The following is a 12,236-nucleotide window of genomic DNA, read 5'->3' as shown; positions in this document are numbered from 1 at the left end:
ATCACTTCACATGATCTGGACACTATACTTCTGTTGATACAGCCCAAAATTGCATTTGCCTTTTTTAGCCACCACATCACACTGTTGTTATTTTTAGTTTCTGATCCTTTTCCATCATGGAAGTTTTCAGCCTGTATGCTACCACCTTGGTTATTTTACCAAGCTTCTTTGTTGCTGGGAAGGGCTTCTATCTTTACAGTGCGGGTCAAATAGAAGTCCATGTTGATGAAAGACAAAAGAAGGATAACAGGATAAAAGCCCCGTGCATCTGATCCTAATCCACAAAAGTTGATGCTATCATAAAAGTTTGTTAGGCTTTCAGGTGCCAGTAGATGTCCATTTGTTTTTGCTGCAACATGAGTGCCCTGTTATTGGTAGCTGGAGAAGAATTAGCCTGCAACTGCTTCCAGAGAATTAATTGCATGTAAAAGCAATTCCCCGTTCCCTGAGAACTGTTAAACCCGGTAACGCAGTAAAATCATGATTGGGATGGAAAGCCTTATATTTATTTGTTTCACTTTGGTGCTCTGAAGCCCCATTTCCTGGCTGCCACACAAGTTCCAAAACAACAGATCTTCTTGCCACAAGCAAACTAGTCCCCGAGGTGAGAATTGGGACTTGGCTAGCATCACCAGGCGGCGGCTGGAGATCTGAGATTACAACTGATTTTCATGTTGGATCAGGTCAGTGGTCGGAACTTCAGAAGCCCTCCCAATCTTGCCCCCCAAGCACCAAGAATATAGACCATCACTGCCCCAGACATAAGAGAAGCCATGTTGGGTCAAGCCAATGGCCCATCCAGTCCAACACTCTGTGTCACACAGTGGCCAAAACCCAGGTGCCACCAGGAGGTCCACCAGTGGGGCCAGGACCAAGAATACAGACCATCACTGCCCCAGACATAAGAGAAGCCATGTTGGATCAGGCCAATGGCCCATTCAGTCCAACACTCTGTGTCCTCAACCCCTGGGCCAGGCACCGGTACTGGGCCTGTCTGAAACAGGCCGCGCAGCCTCACCCCCCTGCCCCCTGTGGCACCTCCTCCAGTTTTCACCATTTTAAGGCCGGGGAACGCACCCCCACCTCCCCCCCCCCTGCCGATGAGCTGATTGGCCAGGGAAACCACCATAGCTGTGGTAGTTTTCTCGGCCAATCTGCTGATTGGAGGGGGGAGGGTCGGCCTGGGAGGTCTTTCACGGCCCCTTCCTCGGCCTTAAAATGGTGAAAACGGGAGGAGGGGGGCAGGGGGGCGAGGCTGCGCGGCCTGTTTCAAACAGGCCCAGTACCGGTGCGTGGCCCAGGGGTTGAGGACCCCCTGCTCTACAAGATCAACCAAGACTTGACAGCCCTTCCTGCCACCACCAGCTTAACAGGTGGAAAGGTCCAGCTGAGTGAAACCCCCCAGCCCTCCCACACCCATCACCATGCAGACATCTGTGATGACAAACAAATGTCAGAAGCGTTCAGTAGCTTTAGAATGAGGTTTTGTGCCCCAGGCGATGCAATAGATCCCAGTATCCCTTTTGCCTTTCCATTGGTTGCCTTGGGAAACCAGCTTGTTCGTTCGCCGCTTCCCGACACGTGAAGAAAGCCATTGGCTCTTACCAGCGGTGATTCACGGCTGCCTAAGAACAGAAGGGAATTCATGGGGCTTCGCAGCTGTCACCCTGTGGGGGGAATGACATCCATGGCTAATTAAGCTGCTGGAGCGGTGGGGTGTTTGCTCAGCTGCACCAGCTCTCTTTGACAGCTGCGGCTGATTTCAGCTTTGCTGATCGTCCCTTTCTCCAAAGCTGAGTCTAACTATACATACTTTAAGGAGAAAGTTGGAGTCCAGGGGCACCAACAAAATTTTATTCAGGATATGCCTGGGACAGAGAAAGAAGTCCTTTTCTCCCTTGCTCACAATACAAGAACTCGTGGGCATTCCATGAAATTGCTGAGCAGTCGGGTTAGAACGGATAAAAGGAAGTCCTTCTTCACCCAAAGGGTGATGAACATGTGGAATTCACTGCCACAGGAGGTGGTGGCGGCAACAAGCATAGCCAGCTTCTAGAGGGGATTGGATAAACATCTGGAGCAGAGGTCCATCAGTGGCTATTAGCCACAGCTTATCATTGGAACTCTCTGGGGCAGTGTCTCGGGCATCACTGTCTGGGGCAACGACGCTCTGTATTCTTGGTGCTTGGGGGGTGGGGCACAGTGGGAGGGCTTCTAGCCCCACTGGTGGACCTTCTGATGGCGCCTGTTTTTTTTGGCCACTGTGTGACACAGAGTGTTGGACTGGTTGAGTCACTGTCCTGATCCAACATGGCTTCTCTTATGTTCTTATATGAGCGTTCATGTGCAAGTACGAGTAACACTTTCTCAGACAGAATGGTACTTTCAGGAGGGCCACTTTGTTTAATATTGGCCCGTGGAATTGGGTACAAAACGTTTTACAGCGCAGTCCTATGCAGGTTTACTCAAAAGGAAGGCTTTTTTTGTAGCAGGAACTCTTTTGCGTATTAAGCTACACCCCCCCCCCCCTGATGTAGCCAATCCTCCAAGAGCTCACAGGGCTCTTCTTACAGGGCTTACTGGAAGACTGGCTATATCAAGGATGTGCGGCCTAATGTGCAAGGGAGTTCCTGCTACAAAAAAAAGCCCTGGCACTTTGTAATAAATAGATGCATCATATGAACATATGAAGCTCCCTTATACTGAATCGGACCCTCGGTCCATCAGAGTCAGTCTTGTCTTCTCAGACTGGCAGCGGCTCTCCAGGGTCTCAAGCTGAGGTTTTTCATGCCTACTTTTTAGTTGGAGATGCCGGGGATTGAACCTGGGACCTTCTGCTTACCAAGCAGATGCTCTAGCACTGAGCATCTTATTATTTCACAATAAGAGCCCCGTGGCACAGCGTGGTAAAGCTGCCATACTGCAGTCGGAGCCCTCTGCTCACGACCTGAGTTCGATCCCCGGCGGAAGCTGGGTTTTCAGGTAGCCGGCTCGAGGTCGACTCAGCCTTCCATCCTTCCGAGGTCGGTCAGATGAGTCCCCAGCTTGCTGGGGGGAAAGCGTAGATGACTGAGGAAGGCAATGGCAAACCACCCTGTAAAAAGTCTGCTGTGAAAATGTGAAAGCAACGTCACCCCAGAGTCGGAAACGACTGGTGCTTGCCCAGGGGACCACCTTGACCTTTATTATTTCACTTAGTTCCTCAGACTTACAGGTTCCTAACTTGCAAACAAGTTCCTGCTAAAAAAAGAGAAATCCCTGTTCTCCAAAGCAAGCGCTCTGCGGAGTTGACTGCCAGGGGAAAAACTGTGAGTGGGATCACTGCCTTGAATTGAGTTGTGATTTGGGGGGAAAGAACTAAATTATGAACCTCCAGCGAATGCTTTTTAAGGTGTGACTTGACTCCTGCTTTGTTCGAATGCTTTTCTTAAAAAAAAATTGTGCCTATGACGACAAAGTGAATTTCGAATAAAATCCTTTGTGCTCTAACTGAGGGAGAAGGTCGATGGTTGCCATCGCCAAACAGTTGGGTTTCCAACCTCCAGATGTTGGCTGGAGATTGCCAGGGCTTACAACTGATCTCCAGGTGGCAGAGATCAGTTCCCCTGGAGAAAATGGCTGCTTTGGAAAGTGGACTCTGTGGCAGGGTACCCCAGCGAAGCCCCTCCCCTCCTTAAATCCCACCCTCTTCAGACTCCACCCTCCATGTATTTCCCAGCCTGGAGCTGGCAATTCTACCAAGCAGTGACATGGAAAGGAAAGGTCCCCTGTGCAAGCACCAGTCGTTTCCGACTCTGGGGTGACGTTGCTTTCACAACGTTTTCACGGCAGACTTTTTAGGGGGTGGTTTGCCATTGCCTTCCCCAGTCATCTACACTTCCCCCCCAGCAAGCTGGGGACTCACTTGACCGACCTCGGAAGGATGGAAGGCTGAGTCAACCTTGAGCCGGTTACCTGAACCAGTTTCCGCTGGGATCGAACTCAGGTCGTGAGCAGAGAGTTCAGGCTGCAGTAGTGCAGCTCTAACACTCTGCGCCACGGGGCTCGTGACATGGACCTGGTGGTAAATTGTGGTCCTTGCCCCCCCAAATACCACTGCTTTTGGTATTTTCTGCTGGGGATATGCAGGCACCTACTGGGTGGTGACCATGATGTTTATTGAAGGCAGATCTCAAACAGTGTTCCCTCTAAGCTTTTTAGCCTTGACCCCGTCCTGGTGGGATCAGCTTCCTGTGGAGATCCAGGCCCTACCTGATTGGATGCCGTTTTGTAGGGCCCGTAAGACGGAGCTGTTCCGCCGGGCCTTTGGTTGAGGCAGCGGACATCCTTATATCCATCTGGTTGGCCTCCTTTCCTGCCATGATGGCATCTTATTTTATCTTAATTTATTATTTCAGGGGTGGCCAACGGTAGCTCTCCGGATGTTTTTTTTTTTGCCTACAACTCCCATCAGCCCCAGCCAGCATGGCCAATGGCTGGGGCTGATGGGAGTTGTAGGCAAAAAAAACCCGGGAGAGCTACCGTTGGCCTCCCCTGTATTATTTCATCTCTGGGCCTACCGCTGTACTCATAGATAGAATGCACCCCATGCTTTGTGGTATTTTATGCTTTTAGCTTGTCGTTTTTAATTGTTTTAACTCTTGTCATGATCTGCCCTGAGCCCACTTGTGGGAAAGCGCGGAATACAAATTAACAAAAATAAATTAAATAAATAAATAAGCTGAGTTAGTGTGAGCTAGCTCACAGTTTTTTTAGCCTCCGGCTCACATATTTTTGTCTCAGCTCAAGAAAAATGGCCCCAGAGCAAACTAATAAGAACATAAGAGAAGCCCTGTTGGATCAGGCCAGTTTCCTATCCAGTCCAACACTCTGTGTCACACAGGGGCCAAAAAACCCAGGTGTCATCAGGAGGTCCACCAGTGGGGCCAGGACACTAGAAGCCCTCCCACTGTTGCCCCTCCCAAAGCACCATGAATACAGAGTGTCACTGCCCCAGTCATAAGAATGTAAGAGAAGCCATGTTGGATCAGGCCAGTGGCCCATCCAGTCCAACACTCTGTGTCACACAGGGGCCAAAAAAACCAGGTGTCATCAGAGGTCCACCAGTGGGGCCAGGACACTAGAAGCCCTCCCACTGTTGCCCCTCCCAAAGCACCACGAATACAGAGTGTCACTGCCCCAGTCATAAGAATGTAAGAGAAGCCATGTTGGATCAGGCCAGTGGCCCATCCAGTCCAACACTCTGTGTCACACAGGGGCCAAAAAACCCAGGTGTCATCAGAGGTCCATCAGTGGGGCCAGGACACTAGAAGCCCTCCCACTGTTGCCCCTCCCAAAGCACCAAGAATACAGAGCATCACTGCCCCCAGACAGTTCCAATAATATGCTGTGGCTAATAGCCACTGATGGACCTCTGCTCCATATTTTTATGCAATCCCCTCTTGAAGCTGGCTATGCTTGTAGCCACCACCACCTCCTGTGGCAGTGAATTCAACCTGTTAATCACCCTTTGGGTGAAGAAGGACTTCCTTTTATCTGTTCTAACCCTACTGCTCAGCAATTTCATTGAATGCCCACGAGTTCTTGTGTTGTGAGAAAGGGAGAAAAGTACATAATTTGTGCAGGTGCTCACAACCTTAATGCCAGCAGCTCACACAGTAGACTTTTTGCTCACAGCTTAGAGTGAGTATTGGTCACGAGCCTTCCCCTGATGACCCCCACCCGTTTGAATCTCCCAGGATTCCAAGTGGATTTTATCCTGATTTTTCACTTCTGCCCGTCTTCCACGTTGGAACACATTAGGCTCACCCTGTCCAGGGTACAAGTGTATACTTTCTGAATTTGGCTTCCATCAGCAGAGCTCAGCAAACTAGCAGTTGTTGTCTTCTTGGGAAATAGGCCTTTTCTGGGAAATGGCATATCTTTGCGGCAAGATGGGACCTGAACATGATTCCTGAAGGTAGCAAAGTCCATATTTCAGAGCTCCTTCTTCAGTAAGATACTCTCTCTTGAATTTTTTTTTCCCCAGCGTACAATGACAAGATTGTTGCATTTCTGCGACAACCCAACATCTTTGAAATTCTACAGGAACGACAGCCAGATCTTACCAGGAATCATTCACTCAGGTGAGCACTGGATCGGTCTGCCATCTCCAACATGGAAGTTGTTTGTTGCTGTCTTTTGGGATCAACAACGCTGATCTCCGTGTAATGCCTGCAGCTGTGTATATGTCAGGATCTAATTCCAGGCCAGGGGGGATACAGTAAAAACAACATCATTCAGATAAACTACTTGTCTCTTTTCAGACACAGTGAATGATGGCGTCTCCTTTGTATGGGCCTTGTTGAACATTATTATAACATTTTAACATTTACCCGTGGAGGGTGCAGGATTGGTGTGAAAACATAAGAACATAAGAGAAGCCATGTTGGATCAGGCCAGTGGCCCATCCAGTCCAACACTCTGTGTCACATAAGAACATAAGAGAAGCCATGTTGGATCAGGCCAGTGGCCCATCCAGTCCAACACTCGGTGTCACATAAGAACATAAGAGAAGCCATGTTGGATCAGGCCAGTGGCCCATCCAGTCCAACACTCGGTGTCACATAAGAACATAAGAGAAGCCATGTTGGATCAGGCCAATGGCCCATCCAGTCCAACACTCGGTGTCACATAAGAACATAAGAGAAGCCATGTTGGATCAGGCCAATGGCCCCTCCAGTCCAACACTCTGTGTCACATAAGAACATAAGAGAAGCCATGTTGGATCAGGCCAATGGCCCCTCCAGTCCAACACTGTGTCACATAAGAACATAAGAGAAGCCATGTTGGATCAGGCCAGTGGCCCATCCAGTCCAACACTCTGTGTCACATAAGAACAGAAGAGAAGCCCTGTTGGATCAGGCTAGTGGCCCATCCAGTCCAACACTCTGTACACACAGTGGCCAAAAAACCCAGGTGCCATCAGGAGGTCCATCAGTGGGGACAGGTGGAAAGGTGCCCCATGGCAAAGGGCAAGGCGAGGACAGGAACTTTTCTTGCAACAAATGTGTACTAGAACACGGGTGTCAAACTCATTTGTTATGAGGGCCAGATCTGACATAAGTGAGACCTTGTCGGGCTAGGCTATGTTGGGCCGGGCTGCATGTGTTCCTGTTTAAGATTAGGTAGCAGAGATACAAACTTTATAAAAGCCACAGACAAACACAAAAATTTAAAAAAACAACAACTTTAAAACATGCTTAAAGCATTACCATTTGTTGGTCCTAAAGGTGCTTTCTTTGTATCTCTCCCATGGGATCCGGGGAACTGGGCAAAGGAAGCTCTGGCTCTTTCCTTCTTCAGGGGATGAGCAGGGGAAGGAGCCTCAGCCAGTAGAAGGAAGAGAGGCTTGGCTCAGTAGCTCTGCTGTGTGATTGAGAGAGCCTGGCAAAGCAAGCTCTCCCTCCCCCTCTTCCTCCCCAAGGGAAGAGCCTCAGCCAATGGCGAAAACAGAAGTTTTGCTCTGTAGCTCCTGTGCGATTGAGCAAGCCTGGCAAAACAAGCTGTGATGCAGAAGGGAGCGAAAAGGAGGGAGAAGGAAGCAGATGACAGCTAGTTGCTTGGGGGCCTGATAGGAGCCCTCCGGGGGCCTGATTCAGCTCCCAGGCCACATGTTTGACACCCCTGTACTAGAAGAATAATCAAGCTCCTGCTGCTCATCCTCTAGAAACACTGTAGCGGTAGGCCCAAGAAAAAGAGCAAGGAAGAGACAGAGACAGGTTGAACGTAATTCTAGATCTCCTTGAATCTCCTGTTGGGTGCGGGGGGAGGGGACTGCCTCAGTACCTTGCAACATGTGTTGATTCATGTTACTGAATACGTTGTCGAAGGCTTTCACGTTACCGAATGTTTCACGTTACCGAATGTTAGTGATTAAACAAGTTTGTACCCATATGACCTTTCACCTTCAAGCTTCAGGGCCCTGGCTTATGAAGTCAAATAAGAGACTTTCATCTCTGTTTAACAAATTGCGTTTCACAACTTTGATTGCGGCTATTTTTGAGGCGTGCCTCTCAGTATATTTCAGGCACATCTCTATGCATATCTGTGTATCCTCTTGGTACACACGGTCACTGTTTTGTGTGAAGACAGCAATGTGGCTCTATGCATATCTGTGTATCCTTTTTGGCACGCCCAGATGTCGTCCCTTGAGAATCCAACTTTGGGGAATTTTTTTTTAATGTGTTTATTTTTTAAAAAAGTGTACTAACCTCTCCACCCAACTCAGAATCTCTGGAGTGGTGAACAGTAAAAATAACTACAGCAAGCTTTTAAAAATATATGTAATTATGAAAACAAATGAAAGGCATCAATTAAAAAAACACACAACCGTATAAACAAATATGCACACAGGTAGCAGGACTGTGGAGAAATTGTTTATTTACTTATTCGGTGGCACTCAGCATCTTGCCCGTTTCACACAACTTTGGAAACACGCATACCGAAAGGATTATTTTCTAATTGTGCCTGAGCTTTGAGTATTGCAGACTGGGCCTAAGTGGTTCCGTGGGCATATAAAATAATGTACATCTTGATGAATTACCCATGTTTTCATCTCAAGAATATCTATCACCACTTACTCCGCAGGTGAACATCTCCGTGTGAGTGGGGTCCACTCTGTATATGTTTCAGGCAGGAGCTTTGATAGTTTGATAGCAGGAGCTCCTTTGCGTATTAGGCCACATGCCCCTGATGTAGCCAATCCTCCAAGAGCTTACAGTAGGCCCTGTAAGAAGAGCCCTGTAAGCTCTTGGAGAATTGGCTAAGAAGAAGAAGAAGAAGACATTGAATTTATATTCCGTCCTCCACTGAAGAGTCTCAGAGCGGCTCACAATCTCCTTTAACTTCCTCCCCCACAACAGACACCCTGTGAGGTGGCTTGGGCTGGAGAGGGCTCTCACAGCAGCTGCCCTTTCAAGGACAGCTCTGCCAGAGCTATGGCTGACCCAAGGCCATTCCAGCAGGTGCTAGTGGAGGAGTGGGGAATCAAACCCAGTTCTCCCAGATAAGAGTCCGCACACTTCACCACAACACCAACCTGGCTCTTATCAGGGAGGTGTGGCCTAATATGCAAAGGAGCTCCTGCTACCAAAAGAGCCCTGGTTTAATGTATATTTTTGTTAAATTTACGGGGTGCTCAGTTTGGATTATACCATTGAGGAAGGCGTGAGGAGATGGGAAAGGACCCCCCAGCTCCTTGAAGGGGTCACTGCCTCTAGGTGCGGGGTCGGGGGATTTAAGAGCAGTTCGCTAGGACTTAAGGAGGATTAGTCGCACCTCGGAAGAGGCGAAGGAAAGGGGAGGGGGCCAAAGGTCAGCGTCTCCGCATGGGTAGCACAAACTGTAAAGCAGGGGTGGCCAAAAACGCTTCATGTGAGAGCCACACAGAATAAATGTCAGATGTTTGAGAGCCTCAAGGAAGGAAGATAAATGGGGGAGGAAGAAGTGGAAAGAAAGCAACTTTAACTTGAAATGCATTCTCCAAGCCGCCAGCTGATTTAAAGAGACAAATGTCTTCTCCAAGCTGGCCAACAGGCCGGTGGGAGCTTTGAGACCCACGTGATACGTGTGAAAGAGCCACAGTTTGGCCACCGGTGCTGTAGAGGGATCGGGAAAAATAAACGTGGCAAGTAAGCTTCAGCTCCAGTCTGCTTCATTAACTGACAGAAGGCTTTTAGCCAGAACACATTTGGTATTGATTCTTGTATATGGATATCATTTGTACCTTGTAACCTGTATTTATATGATTGGACATTTGTCTTTACATTAGGAATAGGTACTTGTATGCAAAAAAAAAAAAGTGTGGTTTTTAAATGATATTTTAGTGCTTTGGAATGTATAATTAGCTTATATACCATATTTTGTACATTGATAGTCTCTGGGAAGCTGTATTTTATTTTGGGGTGATTTTGTGGGGGGGAGGGGTGGGGGGAGGGAAATCTCAACCTAAACTCCTAAATCGGCATGTCAAAAATTCAAAAGGCACGTGGGTGAGAAAGCAGTTGGAATACAAGCTAAAACTGAAGCAGCCGCCGTGGTGTTTGGTAGATTTCGATTTATTGGATTTATATCCCGCCCTCCCCGCCGAAGCTGGTGAAGGGCGGCTCACAGCAATAGAAACAGTAGATTACAGCAAAACATCAAGAGAACAGTTCCAGCAATTAAAACAGTTTAAAACAATAACAACAATTTGGTACTAATATCAGATTAATTTTTGATGGTGTTCCGTGCTCTTAGGTGTCCTTTGTATAGCTACATCGGCAGTTTAATTAAAGGCCAGCCAGAATAGTGTTGTCTCAGAGGGCTTGCGGAACTGGCCAAGGTCCCGCAAGGCTCTGACCTCCTCCGGCAGTTGGTTTCACCAATAGGGGGCAGCGATTGAAAAAGCTCTAGTGGTTTTCAATCTTGCCTCCCTCGGCCCGGGGATCGATAGAAGATTTTGTGTTCCAGATCGACGTACCCTCTGGGGAACGTGTGGGAAGAGACGGTCCCTAAGGTAGACAGGTCCTCGGCCATAGAGGGCTTTAAAAGTAATGAGCAGCACCTTGTGGCAAAACCAGTATGCCACTGGCCTCCAGTGCAGCTCTCACAGCCCCGGCTGTATGTGCTCCTGCACAGAGAGCCCCAATAGCAGTCTGGCCGCTGTTCTAACCAGATGTCCTAACCAGAATGACTTAACACAGGTTTGCAAAGCGTGTGCCCTTCTCTCTTCCGTAAGCTCTGCACCCAGCCTGCTTCCAAACAATGAGCGCGAACCTCCGTAATATTCGTGCTAAAGGGCAGCAGGTGTACATCTTTTGAAACAGCTCTCTTTCCGAATAGCAAACGCCCTCCTGCCGGGCTCGTGCCCCTGTTTGGAATTCAGAGCCACTGCCGGCATTAATCGAGGGATTGATTTTCATTGGCCGGGTACCCGAGGCAGCTTCAGCATCAAAGAGATGGGGGCAACGGGAGACTCGTTCCTCGGCACGCGTTAGTCGTGTTAGTGGAGGCTTTCCAAGGGTAGCGGTAGCGAAACAGGTTGTAAAGGTCTGCCCGGACATGGTTCGTCGGGCAGGAAAATGGTGTCTGAACCGCAGAGGGCTAACTCGGAAGTCTTCTTGATCTACCCGGTGCTTTTCCTGGCTGCTCTGGGATACATCAGTGCCTTATTTGCAAGGGACGTTTTGGAACGCTTTGTCTGTGCCGGCAGGGAGAAGATCCAGTTTATCCGAACGGAGGGAACCCCCGGGCTGGTGCGCTTATCCAGCGACGCAGACCTTGTCATGTTGCTAAGGTGGGTGCGCGGCGCTGCTCCGTAATGAGTGCGTGTAGGACATGACTGCTGCCTGCCAAGCGTATCGACGTGAGCTGATTTAATGACCTCAGCGATTGCCCGCTTCTTTAAAGCAATACCACAGAGGACTCGTATGCTAGAAATATCAGCGTTAAGCTTCCCAGAGAGCTGACTTTAAAATCTGAGAGAATTTTTAAAAGCTTATCAGTTCAGATCACCTCAAATTTGAGCCAGTCTGGTGTAGTGGTTAAGTGCACGGACCCTTATCTAGGAGAGCCGGGTTTGATTCCCCACTCCTCCACTTGCAGCTGCTGGAATGGCCTTGAGTTAGCCATAGCTGTCGCAGAGGTTGTCCTTGAAAGAGCCAGTCTGATGTAGTGGTTAAGTGCACGGACTCTTATCTAGGAGAACTGGGTTTGATTCCCCACTCCTCCACTTGCACCTGCTGGAATGGCCTTGGGTCAGCCATAGCTCTCACAGGAGTTGACCTTGAAAGGCCAGCTGCTGTGAGAGCCCTCTCAGCCCCACCCACCTCACAGGGTGTCTGTTATGGGGGGAGAAGGTATAGGAGATTGTAAGCCGCTCTGAGTCTCTGATTCAGAGAGAAGGGCAGGGTATAAATTTGCAGTCTTCTTCAAATTATATACCTCCTTTGTAGCAGAACTTAAGATATTATTCATGTAGCGCCGCATGTGTTTATTAATGTTGCCATATTAGGGTCTCTTTGTATAGATTTCTTTATCCTATAATTGCTTGTGCAGGGTTTTTGTTGGGGTTTTTTTAAATTACAAAATGCTGTGTGTACACAATTGTTACTTCAGTTGCATCTGAATACAAGAGATTTTTAAAAATCTTTAAAAAAAAAGGATGCTGATATAGTGGAGGAGTGGGAGGTAGGCATGCCAGCAGTGTCTTGCAG

The 12,236-nt window shown here is 48.5% G+C and overlaps 1 protein-coding gene across 1 annotated transcript in view; it reads left to right on the top strand.

Moving 5' to 3' along the window:
- The window catches only part of HECW2 (HECT, C2 and WW domain containing E3 ubiquitin protein ligase 2), a 300,474-nt gene that overhangs the window by 233,086 nt on the left and 55,152 nt on the right, over window positions 1-12,236 (top strand). The window contains exons 17-18 of the mRNA XM_060256888.1: window positions 6,029-6,125; window positions 11,234-11,317. Of these exons, the coding sequence (XP_060112871.1) occupies window positions 6,029-6,125; window positions 11,234-11,317 (181 nt within the window). The remainder of the gene's footprint in view (window positions 1-6,028; window positions 6,126-11,233; window positions 11,318-12,236) is intronic.

Source organism: Heteronotia binoei, chromosome 16 (genome assembly GCF_032191835.1).
Source record: "Heteronotia binoei isolate CCM8104 ecotype False Entrance Well chromosome 16, APGP_CSIRO_Hbin_v1, whole genome shotgun sequence".
In the NCBI taxonomy this organism is placed as follows: Eukaryota; Metazoa; Chordata; class Lepidosauria; order Squamata; family Gekkonidae; genus Heteronotia; species Heteronotia binoei.
This window is presented reverse-complemented; position numbering and strand designations above follow the sequence as displayed.